Source organism: Numida meleagris, chromosome 6 (assembly GCF_002078875.1).
Source record: "Numida meleagris isolate 19003 breed g44 Domestic line chromosome 6, NumMel1.0, whole genome shotgun sequence".
Taxonomy (NCBI): domain Eukaryota; kingdom Metazoa; phylum Chordata; class Aves; order Galliformes; family Numididae; genus Numida; species Numida meleagris.
Window position 1 is genome coordinate 40,560,986 of NC_034414.1, and position 19,101 is coordinate 40,580,086.

Below are 19,101 nucleotides of genomic sequence, written 5' to 3' on the forward strand. Positions count from 1 at the left end.
GGCAGCCTGGTCTAGTGGTTGGCGACCCTGCACTTGGCAGGGGGGGTTGAGACTCGATGATCTTTGAGGTCCTTTTCAACCCAAGCCATTCTATGGTTCTATGATCTTGTCCTGGTCTGCTTCAGCCCCACTAAATCAAAGTGGAGACCTAATAGTTAAGTTACATGTATGAAGCCCAAAGTCAAGAAAGGAAATTCCTGGAGTGTTTCAAAAGAGGATAAATAGAAGTTGTACATGTGGTTCTATGCATGTAATAGGTAAAAGGGTTTAGCTGATGTTCTTTCTCTCTGCAGGTGCACCTGCGCTCTGCTGAGCGCCTTCGGGAGCTGTGCTGCGCCAACCGAGGCACCTTCATCAAGGTGGGCCAGCACCTGGGCGCACTTGACTACTTGCTGCCAGAGGAGTACACCCGCACGCTCAAGGTGCTGCACAGCCAGGCCCCGCAAAGCACCAGGCAAGAGGTCGAGCAAGTCATCCGTGAGGATCTGGGCAAAGAGGTAGGGGCTGCTTGGGACCAAGGTGCATTAGCAGGGGGTGAGGAAAGACTGCTTTCCCCTGGCTGCAATAGAACAGTTCCAGCTGGCATTGACAGCCCTTTACATTCTTGAGCCCCTAATTAACCTTCAAAGAAAGTACTAGCATAAATCACTTCTGGTGCTTGCAGTCAGGTAGCACAGCATCCGAGGAATTTGTCACTATTAACCCCCCAGCAGGCCACAGCTCTGAGATCAGCGGTGGGTATCTGTGTTCATCAGATAGAAGGAAGTAACTGTGATGTTTAGAGAGAGCATTCTGCTGCTTTTTGTCTTGCCCTGTATGGGAAGAGGTCCCCTTACAACTTCCAGGCTGAGGAGAGGCATTTCAAGGAGCACAGCTGATGTGGGCGGGAGGAGGAAACTGTGCAAAGGCAGTGATAGAAAAGTTGGAAGTGTTGGGGGAGAGACAGGCTGTTGAAGAATGGAAGCAGTGTGTATACGCAGAGCTGCTAGTAAAAAGAGATTTATGGGCCTCTTTGGAGGGTGTTCCAGGTAGTCTGTCTGTGTGGTGAGGAGTTGTGGGGAGAATAAGGGGGTGCAAGTGAAGTATTTGTGGATGCCTAGTGGATATATTGTGGATGGATTTGTACGTGGTGGGTGTAGTTAGGAATGACAATTTGTATCTCCCTGCAATTTAATGGCAGGGTTAATGTCAGCCCCCAGCTTGCTTTCTCTTTGCCTTCCTGCGAGCTAGATGCTCCCGCTCTCAGCACTGTGTCCTTCGAGCATGGCCAGTACCAGCTGTGTTTCATAGCTCGGTGGATAGATGGAGCAGGACAGGCTGTCTGCTCCCTGCAGAGCCTGGCTGTTCCATGGGGCTCTACCCAGCAATCTCACTTCTGCAGGAGAAGTGGAAAGCCACCTTCAGGTTAGCCGCTGCTAAATGACCAAAACAGCCACCTCTGTGTGGTGTCTCTCAGAAGCAGAGCCAGGTGCTAAGAGGTGGGCCCTTTCCTTTTTTCTCAAATGCGTATTCAGCTGCCACGGATACACCCTGGTTTCTTTCACCGTTTCGGGAGCTAGACAAGCCCTCCATGCCTCATTGATTTCCAGCTAGACAGCTTGAATCCAGTTTGCACAGCAGCCTTCCCTCTTAGCATTCACAGCACCCACGTGGGCAGTGCTGGGCAATATTTAATTTTAAAGAGACAAAGGAGGGGAAAAAAGATAGAAATGGGAAAAGAAAGAGGCAGTGCTAAAGAGAGAAAGAAAACAATGATTTGAATGAACAGAGAAATGAAGAGAATGGAATATATGGAAATAAAATAACTGGTGAAACTGGGTGGTATTAAAATCGCAGGTAAATGTCCATGCCTATTAGTTACAAGGTGGTAAATTAAGGATTTTGTATGTTTTTTGTTTTTAATGATGTAGGGAACCTAATGCAATAAAGTTGTCTTTGCTCAAGCAGGGAGGCTTTAATAGAGCTACTTCAGGAATAAACTTTAATTTCAGTCTGGCTACATCCTTAGTACATTTTAAATACGATGTACTTAGCTGAAGAACAGATGGCAAAAGGGCAAGGTGGAATATCAGAGCAGTAGAGGGTACAAGGAGTGTTACTGAAGCCTTCCCCCATGGGGCCAGCATCACACCTGCGAACTTGCAGATGAATTCAGAAGGAGAAACTGAAAGTGAGGGAATCTTCCCAGGGGGTCGAGGCCTAACCCTACTGCTCTCAAATTCAGTGGTAAAACTTCCAGTTCCCCCTAACAGGCACAAGAGCAAGTTCCTGTGATGAATCTCAAGTGTACAGAAGAAGTAATTGCATACAGTTTGGATCAGTGCAGAATAAATGGGGGAAATAGCAGTAGAAATACGGATACATCTGGGGAGGAATGTGACAAGCTGACAAATTAGGCAAGAGTTTGCAAAAGAGCGTGAAAATAAAACAAAACTATTGTCACATATAGAAGCATTGTATCTTCAGTCCATTAGAAATAGTCTGTTTTCTGATGTGACCTGCTCCTGAGAATCTTATCAGAGGCTTGGATGATTGAAAAAGCGGGTTGATTTATGGGAAAAGTGGTCTAAATGGAGAGCATACTGATTTTTGGGCAAAGGCAGAAGGCTTGTGAAGTGGGTTTACAGCCATTTGACACGGCTGTGTTGTCACCATGTGGACTTGCAGAGCGCTTCACTGACAGCTGAGCTCTCACTCTGGACCATCAGTATGGCTGGAGACTGTGAGCTGGAACATGTATTTTGGGGAGACAGTGGAAACACCACAGGTTGGACTTCATGTGGTTAAATTCCCGGATGAGTTTGGAAAAACTGAATGCATAAAAATGGGTGTTAAGATATGAATGAAAGAATCTCTCCTACCTCTACTTTCATTTCCCCAGCTCCCTGAAAGTAAAAAGATACCAGCTGTGGAAAGTGAGTGAGAAATGAGTATGTTCCCTGCCCTGTAGTTGTCATTTTCTAAATGCATCATTAGTAGCAGGACTACTAATGATACATAGAAAGCTGGTGCTCAGCGCCCAGGCTGTGTCCTGGCCTGCAGGGTAAGGGTGTGGCCTCACCTGGCTGTGGGAATGAGGGTCTCTCCTTCTGCCTCTCCTCTTGGCTTATCCTTGCATCTCTAGCCCTCACAAGCAGCTACTGAAGCTGTTGCAGAGCTGAGTGAAAACTGCTGTAACTGGAGCAATCTCAGTTGCTTTTAAGCTAGGGGCCTCTAGAGATTTTGACCATCTTTGTTTGGACCCCAGGTCCCCACATCTGCACACACCTATACTCCTGCTGGAGAGTTTGCTGTGCTCCAGGACGACTGAGAGGCAAAACAGGCTCCTTACAGAGAACTTGCTGGGGGTTGAGTTTGTTGCTTCTAGTGCTCACTTAATTCAAAGCTGGGAGAACGGGCTGGGGTGAGCCCAGAGGTTGAGGCTTCTCCATGTTGAAGCCAAATTGTATAAGGAGCTTGAATAGATGGAAAGCCAGATGTTTAGAAGGATATTAGTCTAGCCCTGCTTTGTGGGAGCACAGGTAATGGAAAGTAGTTTCTAACTGCATGATTAGCCTGTGCCTCCAAGGAGACCATCCTTTTCACCTACAGTTAATTAATTGTGGCTTTTACACCAGTTCAAGGGCTATTTTGCCATTTGCAAGAAGCCTCCTGCAGCTGTACAGTCATGGAGCTTGCTGCTTGAGCAGGGCGGGATGCGCCAACAGTTTTACTGTGTTTAGTAAACAAAGCATGAGAGGCAGAGGAACCTCCTGTGCTGTGGTTTTTGAATTAGAATGTATTTTTTCAGACAGAGGTGTTTGGGGGACCCAGCCTTCAGTCAAAGGGCTTTGCTCTCTTTGGATTCCTACCCTTGTATTGGCATGGCACTAGTGCTGTGCAAGAAGAAACAGATACTCCTTGTCTGAGAAGTTGTCCCTACCCAAAAACTGTGGCTAAGAGGGAGGCTATCCTTTGTCCCTCTACTTCAAATTGCTCGCAGAGTTCCCAAAGTGTTTTCTCTGTTGAATATATGAGCCTTATTCATCCACTGTTGAAATATATGCTTATACACCTGGGGAGCATGGTCACTGCTGTGATGCACAGCAATGCCACGTGGCCATGTGAACCTACCAGGAAAAGGAGCTGGGATACAGTAAGGTACTAATGCCCTGGCTTTTGCCATGACAACCTTAATCACTACAGCAAGAAACTTCCCTGCCCCTGAGCTGCTGCAGTCTGAGAAAGGATAGCAGGAGTTGGAGAGTCTTCTCTTTTCACTTTTATTTCTGTAGGCACTCTTGGTACAGCATGGAAGCCTTTGCTGTGCCAGCAATGGCAGAGAGGACAATCTGATTGCTATATTTCGGGAATTGTTTATCCCCTCTTCAAGTGTTGCAAGACATATGCTTAGTTCTGATTTGCAGAACTGTTGAAGCAGTACTTGACAGTGTGGGAGAGTAGCAAAGACTTCAGTATGCTGTTGGGCAGTTCTTACAGCATCCAAGTTGTTCCCAACGGAACATGAAACACTTTCTTTAGCTGGCTCCCTATGATGTCCTGGAGAGGATTCACTTATCCTACTGGATGACAAGGTCTGAAAGTTATGATGCTGCAGATCCTGATATGGACCCAAAAGCCTCCTCCCAGGCTGGCAGTGTTGTTAAACTGGACCAGGATGCCAGGAGTGGTGCCTGCTTACCCCAGGTTTGCACAGAGTGATAGAGTGCTCTGCCTGAATGCATTGCTGTGAGGCTCAGTTAGTGCACAGTCGCTCTCCCTTGTGATGCTGTGCATCTGATGCCAAATGGCTCTGGCAAACATGCTGTATATGCCATGGCAAAACCTCTGAGTCCAGGTCTCCCGTTGCTTGTGATCCTGACCTTAAGCACCCTACTCTAGTAACGCTGTGCCATGTGTGCACTTTGAAGTTGGCCCTCATGTACATTGCTACCAGACATGGGGAAAGTAGAATTAGGTCATCAGGAGCCTCTTCTGCCTGCTGTGGGTTTTGTGTCCAGCACACGAAATCTCCTGTTCCTCTATGACACTGCCAGCCCTTTGTTACCCCCTAGAGTGGAGGCTGTGATAGCAATGACTCTGCATGCTGCTGTGGTAAGCACAGGACTGGCTGTGGGACGGGAGGGTCTGGCCCTTCTCCCACCCCTCCTCTAGTCTCTCTGAGTCGGCCCTATCAGGGCTTCCAAGCAGCTGTCAATAAAAAACACATTTGTATTAAAATTATAATCAGGAATAAAAAAACTTCACTTTTTTTTCAATAACTTGGGTTATAAAAAAGAGATTTTTATCAATTATGAAAAGGATTTTAGCCATAAAAAGGTAATTTAAAGAGTCTGTAGATGGATGGTGAGTAGCATTAATGTCACCCAGAATAAATGGGCCTGCATTACTCAACTGGAAGGCAGGAACAGCCACTGTATGGGCCCTGCTGCTATGACAGCCTCCACTGTGCTCCATCTCTGCCATTCTGTGGGTACGAGCCTCTTGGTGCTGGTGGAGCTCAGTACAGCTGCCCCTACATGGAGACCATGCAGGCATCAGCTGCCCAAAGCCAGGGCCCCAGTGCCAAATGCAGACGGAAAGCAAACAGGGAACTTTGTGTGGGTCAGGCGATCCTCCTTGCTCTCTCACTCGTGTTCCTGCATGCTCTGTTTTCAGGCTCCAGAGTTGTTGATCCTTAATGCCACACTAATGACAAGTTGGTGTCCTTATTCCCAGGGAGCTTTGGGATAGGGTGCTCCCTCCTGCCCTGGGTGAGGAGACTGTTTTCTTTTACCAGATGCTCTAAACCCCATTGCCCATGAAAAGGAAGTTTTTGGTGGATGGGTGAGAGGGCAGTCATCTTTGGCTTCCTTTAACTTAATAATTTACAATACAAGAAGTTGGACAGTGGATTTTCTGAGGTGGTATTTTTTTTTTTAATCTTCTACAAGAAACTGAAATATTTGAGATCAGGAAATGCAGTGAAGAATGGCATAGTAAGGAGTAATTCTAGTTTTCAAGCTTAGTGACCTTTATTTCTTTAATTTACAGATTAGTTAGGTGCATTGGGGGTTAATATATAGCTTACCTGCATGGAATTTATTGGCTCACTGTGTCTTGTGTGCAGATGGCAGGCTCTCTTCAATATAGTTTTCTGAGAGATTCAGTGACACCTGAAGTGTTGCCCTGGTGCGAGTCTCAACTGCCAATGCACAGCGCATCGATGCCAGGTTGTGCTCCATGCTCTCATCCTGTGGAGGTGGTGGATGTGCTCAGCAATGCTCCACCCATAGGTGGAAACCACAGCTCAGCACATGGGTCACCATTCCAGTTCCAGGTTTCTGTATCTGCTGATACACTCAGAAATACTCCTACTCGATGCTCTGATATAGGCACAGGCTGGGTATAGCAAGCTTGATTTTTTTTCTCCTAGGGAGCAGGGAATCCTGTCATTTGTCCACCCACTGATCTTCTAATTTCCTACTTGATTCTGCTTCATTTGTGTCTCCTGTTTCCTTTCAGAATTTTGGATCTGCCCAGTTTTTTAAGCTCTTGACCTATCAAAAACATGAAAACATGACATGATGAATCTGGCATCTTTCAGCAAAAGATTATTTGTAGACAAAACAAAGGACATAAGATAAAATAATGAGTTATGGGGCCTCAGCTTGGTGTATCTGCATTTTTCTAATGCGTAGAATAGACATAGCATTTTTATGAATTTTTGAGGTGTACAGGCAATCTAGTAAGCTCTGTTTTCCGGCACTCTGGGTGAGAGTTTCTGATTCTGTGAAGGGACACTGAGCTATAGAAAGGACTTCAACCTTGCTTGCAGGTTTTCTTTCACCCACAGCAACACTTTCACAAAAGAACATGCAAAATCCTCCACATGGAAAGCCTTACAGTCAACAGTGTTTTGAAATTTGAAGCAAGAATTGGGATCTCAGGGGTTTCAGAGATCTTTCCACCATTAGTGAGCCAAGCATTTCCATCCATACTAAGCAGGCCAGGCTGAAAAGAGAAAGCTTTCTAATGTTCTCTGTGGAAATCAGGTTACATTTATGAGCATTATGCACATTTTGCACTTATTTTCCATAAGATTTGCAGTGCTTTGGTTTTACAAGATGCATGGTTTAGAGCCAAACCTATGAAGCTGTCTGTGACAACTGAAGCAATAAAGTCACATGACCTACAGCTTGTGCCAGGAGAGCTCAGCTGAAGCAAACCAGTGCGTTTTTCCCTTGCAAAACTCACATAACCAATCTGTCTCAGATTGGCGAATTCTTGGAGGAGGCTGTTCAGCACCAACCCTTCCAAATTCCAAAAGATTAGTAGAAAATATACATTAGTTGGCTCACTTCAGATAATGGATGAAGCCATAGTGGTATCAGTTGTGAGTGGAGAACAAAGCTAATTTTTGCCAAACGCTTTATTGGATGTAATGAGTTGGTTCAGGTCTATTAACTGTTATTCCCATTTATCAAGAAAGGATAGAAAGAGGCTAGAGCAATTAAAATTACCAGGGCTTGTGAAAAGGGGTTGTACTAAAGAAGCCTCTCCCTGTAACTTTTGCTGCCCTGTCCTTTGTGGCCTGCTTGTGTCTTTGACTCTGCTGGCAAGGAGGTATCTAAGCCCCTGGGGGGCTCCTGTGTGCCACACCACCCGTTGCAGGCTGGGTTTTGTCTTTTGGGCCATAACCTAACATCTTTCTCTTCTTTTTCTTTTTTTTTTTTTTTCCTATTTGTTTGAAAGAGCTGTGAGACTGGTTCTTAAGAGCATATCCTGTTAAAGATGCTTAGAATTATCAGGACCAGCTCAGAAATTTTAGGTTGGATTTCTTGAGCTAACCTTTTGAGTCACTGGGTGATTCTCAGTGTGTGAGCAGCGTGGAAGGGAATGCTACTGACTGTACTGGCTCTGTGGGTCTTATCTCTCCATTGATTTCACAACCACAGCACACTGATGGCAGTGTGCTGCACTGAACAGCTCTGGTGACTTAATGTCCGTTACCTGGTGAAGGAAGAGGTGCAGCCTGGTCAGTGGCTGGCTCCAGTCCACTCTCCTGGCATTGCTGACAACAGGGCACATCTGGAGTGAATCTCAGTCCTTGGCCCTTCTTTGGTGAGGTGACTCCCTTGGTTAATGATGAGGGTTTTTTTTTTTTTTTTTGAAATGAGTGTGAGTGCCCAAGCTTACGTTAAATAGAATGCTTTGCTTCAGCCACAAGGGCCCGATCATTTTGAGCTACAAAAAAACAGAGCTAGATACCAGTCATTCTCTAGAGGCTTCCCTGTTCTGTTCCTTTTCCAGGGGTTGACTCTGTTGCTCGATCTGTTTCTGAGCTGCATCAACCCTAGGGAGGGATGTAGGGCAGTTGGATTTTGGCCCTAGAATTGTGGGTTGCTGGATGGAAATGCATGTGGATTAATCAAAATTAACCCCCTGCCTTTGTTTCCCTAGCCAACTTTTGTCCTTGTAACAACCTCTGGCAGTGCACCCTTGGGGTGCCAGATGAGAACTTATCAAGGTGGAAGACAGATGAGCTGTTCACCACCGCACCCCGGACTGGCAGGCTTTCCCTTTGCAACGCTTGTCACCTTGCAGTGGCAGCAGCAGTGCTAGGTCTGTAAGTGCAGTTGATTTATGTTAACTGTTGAAACGATAATGTTTAATCTGTAAAGTGCTAATCTATTTTTTATGTTGATTATGAATAGGCCAGCTGTGCCTGCTTTCCTATTCATAGAGTTTAGTGAACAAGCCCATTTCACAGGCGGGTTTTGGAGGGTGATTTACATGAGAGTAGACACTGCTTTAAGGAGAGTAAATCAGCTGAGTTATGTCACCGAACTAGAGACCTCGCAGCCCAACAAGATCTGAGGGTAAGGGAAGAAGCATGGAAGGAAGAGGAGGAAGGGACAGAGAACAAACAAACTGTAAAAAGAGCAGATGAATCAGAGTAGAGCCATGAAAAGTAGTGGAAATATGGTCAGGATTTGAAAGGAGAGTCTGATATTCAGGGGGAAGTTTGACAAGAAGGAAGCAGGAAATGATGTGGCTGGCTTAGCACAGGACTTTCTTCCTTGGATCAGTGCAGAGAGCTCTGGGCTCGTAGGTTCATATGCTTCATCATGAGGGGATCATCATTAGGGGATGCATTGCTGCCCTTCCCCAGTAGGGTGTCAGTGATGCTCTTGGCATACAGTCAGTTGTGGATTTCATTTGCTGTGCTGTTATTTCTCTTGAATGAGTTTTTCTGGATCTCTATCTTCCTGAGAGTATGCTGCAAAGGACATGAACTCCAGGGTCCCATACGGTTATTCTACCTCCTCTTCAGACACTGCACCCTTTTCTGTGAGGGGTGGACTATACAGCTGTGCCTCTTGCCAGGTGTACAGATGTTTCAGTATCTCATCAAGGCATAATCAGTACCAGTAACTAACTCACTAGAAGAGATTAGATTTAGATTAGATGTTGGGAAGAAGTTCTTTACTTTGAGGGTAGTAACACACTGGAACAGGTTGCCCAGAGAAGCTGTGGATGCCCCATCCATGGGAGTGTTCAAGGCCAGGCTGGATGGGGCTTTGAGCAATGTGGTCTAGAGGCAGGTGTCCCTGTCCTTGGTAGGGGTAGTGGAACTAGATCATCTTTATAGTCCCTTCCAACCCAAACCATTCTGTGGTGAGTTTAATATCTTCAGCAGGGCTTTACTACCTTTTTAGCATCTGTCTTCTAATGTAGTGACCTCATTATATCCACTTCTTGAAATGCATTCCATTCAGACTGATATCCATGTCTGCCAGGCTACAGGTACTTCCATGTCTACTTCAAATCTACTCTCCTAAATCCTTTTCTTATTATTCTGGGTAATGCTGTACATCAGTAAAACTTTATCACACTTGCGTTGATGTGATTATGGCCAAAGCCCAAAGAAGGAACATAGCTGGGCAGAATCTTGCTTAGACTGGGGCTTTGTCCTCTGCCTGTTTTCATTGTGTCATGCCTCTGCCCACCCTGATGACAGTCTGCTGGGCAGCGCAATGCAGCTTCTGCCATTCCTGCCCTTTGTCTCAGGCCTAGAAGCATTTTTACATCATTCCTTTCCAAAGAAACGCATAGAAGTGATCCTTGTAGTACTCACAGGAGTGCTGATCTCTCCTCTCTCCACCACCCTCTCCTGTCTGTTTTAGGAAGTGGAGTAGATGAGTCTGCTGTTGTAGCATATACTCACAGGTAAGCAGTGCTGTCCTCCCAGATATGTACCCTGCAGCACAGTGCTCTACTTCTCATGCACACCCTACCTCTTCAGAGACACTCCAGCACCCATCCTGGCCCTCTACTTCACTTACCTTTCTATGAAGTTTGCCTACCACTCCCTACACAAGCTGTGCACATAAATGCACTGCCCCATGCCGTCTCCTTACTTTTCTGTGTGCAGTTTTGCATGTTGGTAAGATGCTTGTAACTCACCTCTCCCAACTGTATATCCCCAGATATCTCCTCACTGCTCTGCGTAGTCACATAAACCTGCCCATAAACTTATTTCCTCCCAGCCCCTTTTCTCTTATGCTTCTCAAAGCCCCCAGGCTTTAAAAACTGAATCAGAGGCATTTAAGATGAGGCACAGGTGATGTCTGCTCCCGAAGGTCCCTATATATCCTCAGGCTCTGGCAGCTGGTTATTTCTCACAGGACTGCTGCTGTTGTTCAGGCTTACTGCTGACAGGGCCCTTGGGGCATCTTTGCAGTCAGCAAAGCCTTCCCTCTGCCTAACCGTGACTAAGCTGAGCCTGTTGTTGTAGGTCCATTGACCCTTTCCTACTCTGCTTTCAGACGGTGTGTGGCAGGGATGTATTTATGCTAAGAGTCAAAATGGTCTTGGAAATTCATTTGCTTCTGTACACTTTCTTAAATCTCACTTTCTTGCTTAATATGCCCCATCTCTGTGGCATTTCCTTCTAAATGGGCAGCAGGCCACTGATGTATGCAGGAGAGATATGTCAGTTGGAATATGTCTGTGGGAATTTGATCAAGGGGTTATGAGACTACAGGAGACCTGTGTGTGTCTTACTGCATGTGTGGCTTAGGAAGAATGGGAACTTTGAGTGGAAAGGGAGAGAACAGTTGGATTGTTGTCACCTGTCACCTATGAGCACTAGTAGTCGGTGCTCTAGTCATCATAAGGAGTCCACTATGCCAGGCATTATGCAGGTGTGAGTGGAAATCAGCTTCTGTCCTAGAGAGCTTGCAGACCTGATATAAGATAGGATGCAGCAGATCGACACAGGCAGAGTGTCAAAGGCAGGAACCATCCTGGACTACCAGGTTGATATTGAGTCGTGAAGACTTGAAGGTGAAGGAAAACAGACAAGTTTGGTCAACAGATAGAAGGGATTATTGCAAAACTATAAACAGACCTTGATGAGGCCAAAGGGGTAAGAGAGAGTGAGTTGTGGAAGTTGTTTTTTTCTGTCTTGGAGTAGGTGTGGTCTAGGCAAGACTAATGTGTGTGTGTCAAACCCTGGGGAAAAAGGTGTTTCGCTATCAAAGTGTGACAGAATTGGAACTGGGCTGATAGACAGAAGTTTTCTCATGTTCATATGGAACTTCTTGTGTTCTTGTTTATGCTCATTGCCCCTTGTTCTATTCCTGGACAGCACTGAAAAGAGCCTGACCCCATCCACTTGATGCGTGGCCTTTAGATATTTAAAGTGTTAGTGCTGAAAAGACCACTGGGGGCGGGGGGGTGTTGTTCTTAAGAAACAAACAGGATTTAGACAGCCTGGAAATGAGATCTGGAAGGAGGTCAATGTTGAAGAAAAGGCCAAAATTGCAGGCATACGTGACAGGTTGGTGATACTGCCTATTGCAGTGAGAAAGGAAACAGGAGGGATGGTTTGAGTGAGAGGATTAGGAAACATGCTCTAGCTGTTTGTGTGCAGCCAAAGAAATGAATATCTGTAAGATGTTTGAGAGGCAGGCTGAAATTGTAGTTTGGCCAGTAACAGGCTGATCTAAGCTACAGAGGTAGAACTACAAGTCATTAGAAAGGAGGTAGGAATTTTGTATGAGCTGTTATCTGGAAGTGTTGGTGGGGGTAGTGTCTGTGGGCAGAGCTTGGTGGAATGTTTCCAGAAAGCCAGGAAAGAGATAAGGATGCTGCTCAGACATGCTAACAGATCTGTTAGAAAAGCAGAAGACTGTTGATGTCTTCCTCAAGAGCTGGAGGAGTGTTCCTGCTGTTAGCACTTTCAGCTCTATTGGTTGGGAGCAGAAGAGTAACTTACAGGGAACACTGTAGGCCTCAAAGCCCAGGATCTCAGTAGAAAGGGGTGGCTGCTCCCTCTCCTGATCATGGAGTAAGAGAATCCCTTCATGCAGACACGATGTAAAAGAATGTTTATTGGCAGCAGAAAGTTGTCTTCTGCCCTACTCTCACTGCTCACTAGTGTAACAAGGATGGGGAGCCTCATTTATTAGCAGGGGGAAAAAAAAGAGAAAGAAAGCGTCTTTTCAATTAAAACACAAAAAATGGCAAGGAGTGGACAAGTTGTGTGCTCTTGAAGAACTGTGCTTCCAATCTGTCTCAAAGATTGACAGGTGTGGCTCCATCCTCACTGACAGGAAGGATGCTAGAGAAGAAATATTTTTCCAAAAAGACAGAGATAAAAGAGTGGATTTAATGAACATTGTTCAGTTCAAGTGGGAGACAGCTCAAGATGAAAGAGCAAATTAAGAAAAAAGGTATCGTTTATATGTGCAAAGGGAGGGCATGGAACATCGGGCAAATTAGAGATCTTTCTGTCCCGTGGCTTGCACCATTTGAGAGAGTCAGAGGCTCACAAGTTGCTTTATTTTCCAGCATGATGAAATGGAAGGATGTGAACAGGAATATATAAGTTTATATATACCTCAGCTTTACTTTGCTTTGTTCTGTGTGTTTAGCGTAGACTAAGATGCTTATATCGTGCAAAACGATGTGCAGCAATGCTGTTTAGTGTGTGTGTCTTCCAGCTCCTGTTCTCTGTAAGCACAGTTGCTGGTGGACTAGCTTGGCTCTGGATCAGAAAACACTGGCTGCTGCTGAAGGCAGGTTACAGACAGAGTGGGTTGTGGAAGTTGTTTAAGGTAACAGACAGGACTAGCTGCACCAGATATGTATTCTGAGGTGGAAGAAAGTGGGATGCTGAAGAGGCCAAGTAGCTGTGCTGATTAACTGCATCTGGAAAGAGGAAGTGGGCATTGTCCCCATGACCACATCAGGGTATTAGAGGGGACAGCAATTTGTTACTGTTCAGGGGGATCCTGAGGAAATCATTTCTTTCAATGATGTAAAGTTCTTCTGGCTTCCAGGGAAGGGAAGTGGACTTGCAGCTTGATGTTGTGATGCAGCTTCTAATGGCTTTAGGCATGGGTGTCCAACCTTTTGGCTTCTCTGGGCCACACTGAATGAAGAGGAATTGTCCAGATGTTAAAAGTATTTACTTTTGGGAGGCTGAGCTGTGTTAATCTTGGCATTCTGTGTCTCAGGAAGGTAAGAGGACACCTGATAGCTTCATTGATAAAGGAAAAAGTTTATCTCCTTGTGACAATCAGGAAGATGTTCCTGAGACAGCTGGATTCCAATCTGGCCATGACAGTCTTTGCCTTTACTGAACTGAATTCTGCAATTTCCTTTATTTAGAACAAAAGCCAGTATTTACCATCTTACCTCCTCAGCAGCACAGGTTGGTGCTTGGTTTGTCATGATCTGAACTCACTTTTCATTGAATGCGGTTGTTTGAGGCTCTGCAACATGGTGTAGCTCAGCATCCCATTGGAGGATATCAGGGAGAACCAGCGTTAGAGTTCAGCTCTGCTGAATTCTAGGCAGGCATCATAATGCATATCAGATCTCCCCTTGAAAGGGACCACATTGCTTTCCCTCCTGTGCACTGAAAGACATAGAAATTTTGTGTAATAAGCCATCTGTTATTGTTTCTGTGCATAAGAATACGTGTGCTCCTGTCAACGGTTTACGGGCGTTTGGCCCGGTTCCATGATGAAGGGGACGGGGGATCCACGGGCCCACGCCCCGGGAAAAGGGGAAAAGAGTAAGGAGATGGCCCTGAGAGCAAAGAACAGCGGCAACAAGCTGAGGAGAAACAAACTAATTTACTAAATAAAATATTGGAATGCAAAAGAACACACTATAATACAATATAATTACAATTTAAGCTGATAAATCCAATACAGAGAGAGAGAATGTCCCAAAATCAAGGTAGGCCTTACTCTACTACCGACGATAAGACAGCTGGAGAGCAAGGTACTGCCAGGACGAGAGACGGCGGAAAAAGGAATGAGGTCTCGTGATCTGCAAGTTTTTATACTGCGAGCTTTTATCTTTTCCCTCTGGCTGGAAATGGTAACAGAGGAGCAAAGTACCGTGGGGACTGTAGTAGTCCTTCTCTTCTGAGAACCAGGTATATCCACTACATGATGTTATGATGTGGAATACCAATAACCGAAAATCACAAAACCATGACATTCCACCCCTTATTCCATATCACTACATCATGTCAATATACGTGACAGCTCCTTTTACCTGGATTCATTTGGATGCAGTATATATGTCTATATACACGGACACTTATGTGTATATGTAATATGAACACGATGGAATCCCTTCAGAAGAAAAGTGCTATCCTGTGTATATCTGCAATATTATTAAAAATATTGAGTTAATAAATACATATTCTTGACAGATGCATTTAGGAACCATCAATTAAGCTTGGCATTCATTAGGTGGGGAGAAGCCCAATCAGATTTCACTGACTCAACAAAGCCTCCTATAAATTGTAGGCTGTTTGTTCTGACGTTTGATAAATTATTCTTCATAATCCACTGTCTGCTGCGATAAATCTAATCTTTCAGTTTTTGCTGTCTTAATAATTCTTGGAGCAACGCTGTCACATTCTGCTTTCTGTAGAGGGGATAGAGAGGCTGGGGCAATAGGGAAAAAAAAAACCCTCATTTGCTGTCTGGGAAGTAGCTTACTCTACCCCAGTGTAACATTTTCTCATGCCTAGAACCATGGTTTTGCAGTCTTGCAGGGATCAGTGTTTTTTTGGTGCTGTGGACAGTTATGTCTATGTTCTTAAAAAGGTGGCCAGTCAGCAGTGAGGTTCACATCCCTTGGACGTACTTCAGGAAAGGCATCCAGAGTTTTGAAAGCAATAGGGTCCTATTTTCATTAAAGAGAATTCCAGAAGTTCTAGGACCCATAAATGTTAGAAATGCTGTATCAGGCCTAGAGCTGAATAACTCTTCAGCTACTCTGCCATGTGAAATCAGGGGGACACTGTACTAAGCACTGTGAAGACACCAGCTGCAGCCCCCAGAGCTTCCCTGGGAAACCTGCTCTGCTCCCGTGTGTGGTTCTGTCTTCCAGCAAGCCAACAAATGTCCATTATCACTGTGTTCCATGCTGTACCACCTGGGAGGCTGTGTAAATCTCAGAAGGTTCCTGCAGACTGAGCTCACTTACCTTAGCGAATAGCCATCCATGGGAGCTGTGATTAAGAAGGGAGTGTTCAGTGCCGTCAAAAGGCTATAGAAGCATGGCCAGCATACAGTTAAGCTTTACCTGTTATGATCTTCCACCTTCGTAATCTGATGGTGAGAGATTTCTTGGGCCAGAGGGTGTATCTTAGTGTTTAGCAACTTGTGCTGGATTTTCTCCACTGACTTATCTACCCACCAGGAATTCTGGGATTCGTAACCCCCTGTGGCAATGAGTTCCATGGCTTAATTCAGCAGTATGGGGAAAAATAATTTTTTTTTGCTTGTTTTAATGGTGCTGTCAGCTAATCTTGTGTGTTAGTTGATAATTTGCTGCTCCTGAGTTTTTCTGCAGAACGAATGAACATTGCCAATCCCATTCTCCATGACTGAAGTGCTCTGTGACATTTCCACCCCATTGTCTCTTTCCACACTGAATGGTCTTTTGAGGAAAAAAATTGAAGGCAGTCTTGAAATGCTTTGGTGAAGGACTCTTTCCCTGGGAAATGCTGAGCATTTGGAAGTCTCCTGAGTCACCCACCTGTACCGTAGCTGTTTGGCTCTGGCGAAGCTGGGGAAAGTTTCTCTGTGAATGGATGTGGAAAACCGGAATTCTGAGTGCTGGGTCAGGAAAGGGCTCCATCACTTAGCTCCTGCTCCAGGGTAGCTTGTTGGCAGCCCTTCTGGAGAGTGAAGGAAGTATACCTCATCGCTGAGTGGGTAGGTTGGAACCAGGCAGCAATATTTGATCATTTGCTGTAGCACATGGATATAAAAAAGGTTGGGATTAAGCAGTAATATATTTCAAAAGAGATTAGCTAGCAAGATGTGCACATTTAACGTTTATGGTTTGAAGATTAAGACACTGGACTGTAACTCAGGATATCTGGGTTAAATCCCAGCTCTGCCAAAGAATTCTCAGAACATGCTGGGCAGGTCATGTAAGGCAATGCTTTCAGAGAAGACTTAAGATTTAGGAGCTTAAATCCAATTGACTTCCTGTAACTTCGTAAGTGTTTAAGGACAAGATTCACAAAAAACACAGAGGCATTCCAGTGCTCAGTTTTGTGGCATCAGCTGACATGTGCCATGGAACTCGAGCAGAGCAGTGTGTGCTTTGGGAAGACGCTTCAGTGCATGAGGAGGATTGTGGATGACAACCTGGGACACTTGGAATGTGCAAGATTGTGCAGGGCCTGTGTGGCTCTGCACCTTGTACAATGGCACTCTGGGCTTAATGACAGTCTCTAGGTGCAGCCTCAGCACAAATACATACTAAGAAGCGTCTGAGTAGATGGATGCTGCAAGAGCTTTTATATCAGCTCCCAAAGGCGTGAATACTAATACCAGCAATCATGAAAAGATTTTGCATATTTTAAACAAGCTTCATTCTTTAGAATTAAGCAGTCAGGGCTGTGTTTCCAACCAATGAAGTACAGTGACATATTCATTTTCTGCTTGTGCACATGCCCACTGTGGAGTGCGATGCACAGAAAACTAATGGGGGAAACCACTGTGTGCAGGGATGCTGCCCACCTCTGCAGCTGTAAACCTGCAGCTGGCTGTCATGCTCTTTTGGAAGAGCAACGCTGAAGTTCTTGTTTTCTCTTTTAAACCTTTATTAAACCTGTCTGCAAATTGTGTTTGTTTAATCTCCTGCCAGGATTACAGATGGTAACAACCAGTTTTGATAAAGCCCTTTGAGACAAGCTGTGTCCTGGAAGAAGAATTCTTTAAGTACCACATTATGTGGGCTCCAAGACTGCACCAGACCTTTGCTTGCTGATTACCCACCATGGAAATGGTGGATAGAGTTTTTGTTAAGGGTCACGGGGTACTTGCGAGCAGTAAGAGAGTGTCCAGCCTGCTCCAAGAATTCACTCGCTTGTGTGAAATGGATGCACCCATTCCCTTGGGTGCCTCTGTGACAGGCGCTGTGGGAGCCTGGCTCACCCCTTCTCTGTTTCTGTGGCGTGTAGCCTCATACTCACTTTTGCCTCTCTGAGATGTGCAGCCCACTTCAGAGGCACTAGTTGCCTCCAGCATGCTGCAGAAAGGACAATTTCGTAATGAATGAGGGCAATTTGCTAAGTGGGGTCCTGGAGCCCAGCCGTAATTGTGCTGCTACTTTATCTCAGCCTCACACCTGCTCATGTAATGGCCTGGTTGTGATCTGCTCCCTCCCCAGTGTGCATGAGTTCCCCTTCTGCTCCTATAGGAGCCATCAATTTTCTGACCCTGTTGCCGTCCTTCCCCTTGGTGCCTTGGCATGGAGCCTGTGGGTGTGTGCAGGTTTCTCCTTGAACTGTAGCAGGGCCACTGGGCTGACTGTAACGGGCAGGAATGCTAACCTGGCCTTCCTGTCCTTAATAGCAGGATCTTAAATGAAATCCTTCTACCCAAAAGAATTTCTCAAGATGCCTGTCTTCAAATTATATTTCCTTGGAAAACTTGGTCACGCAAGAATATTGTATGTATTATTCCTGCCAGAAGGAATATGTGCAGCTTTTTTTTTCCTGCAGGCATTTAGTAGTGGTGAAAATGATTGGATTGACAGTGTAGGCAATTAAAAGCTTTTAAGATCCAAAGCAGCTGGAATTTTATGCAGCTTACATGTGGTTTTAGTATAAATGTACCTTACAACGGATTCAGGCCAGTGAACTCCCAGTTTTATGCTTTAACCTCTAGAGGATGTTACCATCCTTGTGATAGGTGGATTCGTAATTTTGGCTGGCATTCTATAAGGGGTATTTCCCTTTAATGTGAGGATGTCAAGTAGTGGAAGAGGTGAAGAAAGCCCCCAGCTTGACCTCAGGTAGCAAATTCTCTGTTGGAGTTTTTTCTTTCCTTAGGAAAATTGTAGACCAACATGCTCCTCCTGGCACCTTAAGTCGTCTTCCCCTTAACAGGCTCTCTCTTCATCTGATAGACAAACTTCACACAAAGGTAGAAATCTCTGAGTCTCAACACATCCCTTGAGCCATCTGTCATCCTGTAGGTGTTTCTTTCTTTATACTAATCTGAAACGAGAATCTCAAAATCCAGTGAAGTGAGAGAGAAAAGAAAGGGACGAGGAAGAGAGAAAAATGTTTTCTCTCACAAGGCAGGAATGTCAATAGGTTTGAATTATGGACCTGCTGTAATTAAAAAACACATAACTAGTTGTTTTTAAATGCAGTTGTTTTACTTAATTGATTTTGCCACCGGGACCAAACAGAATTAAATAAATAAATGACGCCTTCCTCGTGAATTGCTGGAGGCAACTGAGCCTCTGTTGGAATCTAATTGCTGCAAACACTCCAGTTTGTTGCTACCAATAGATTTCTGTGGAAGGGGCTGGGAGAGAAGGGGTAGGGTGGTGTGGGAGGGGGCTCGTTCCCTGGCAGCTGCAGGAGGGAACAAGCTGCTCCTTGTATAGTATTTTTTTCTCCTTGTCAGTGAAAAGAATATTCATTTAACACTTTGCGTGAAGACGTTGCTTAGAAAGTCTTTATTATACTTAATTACTAGCTCACTGCAGCTCCCATCTTTAATTACCTTTTAAAAAGCAGGTTATAAAAATGCACTGATGTTCTTTCTTTCT

General features: G+C 45.1%; 1 protein-coding gene across 16 annotated transcripts in view; it reads left to right on the top strand.

Annotated features, from left to right (window-relative positions):
• Nucleotides 1-19,101, top strand: part of ADCK1 (aarF domain containing kinase 1) — an 88,551-nt gene that overhangs the window by 40,798 nt on the left and 28,652 nt on the right. For all 16 annotated transcript variants that reach the window (XM_021402469.1, XM_021402467.1, XM_021402463.1 and 13 more), the window contains one exon: nucleotides 294-497. In XM_021402469.1, the coding sequence (XP_021258144.1) occupies nucleotides 294-497 (204 nt within the window). The remainder of the gene's footprint in view (nucleotides 1-293; nucleotides 498-19,101) is intronic.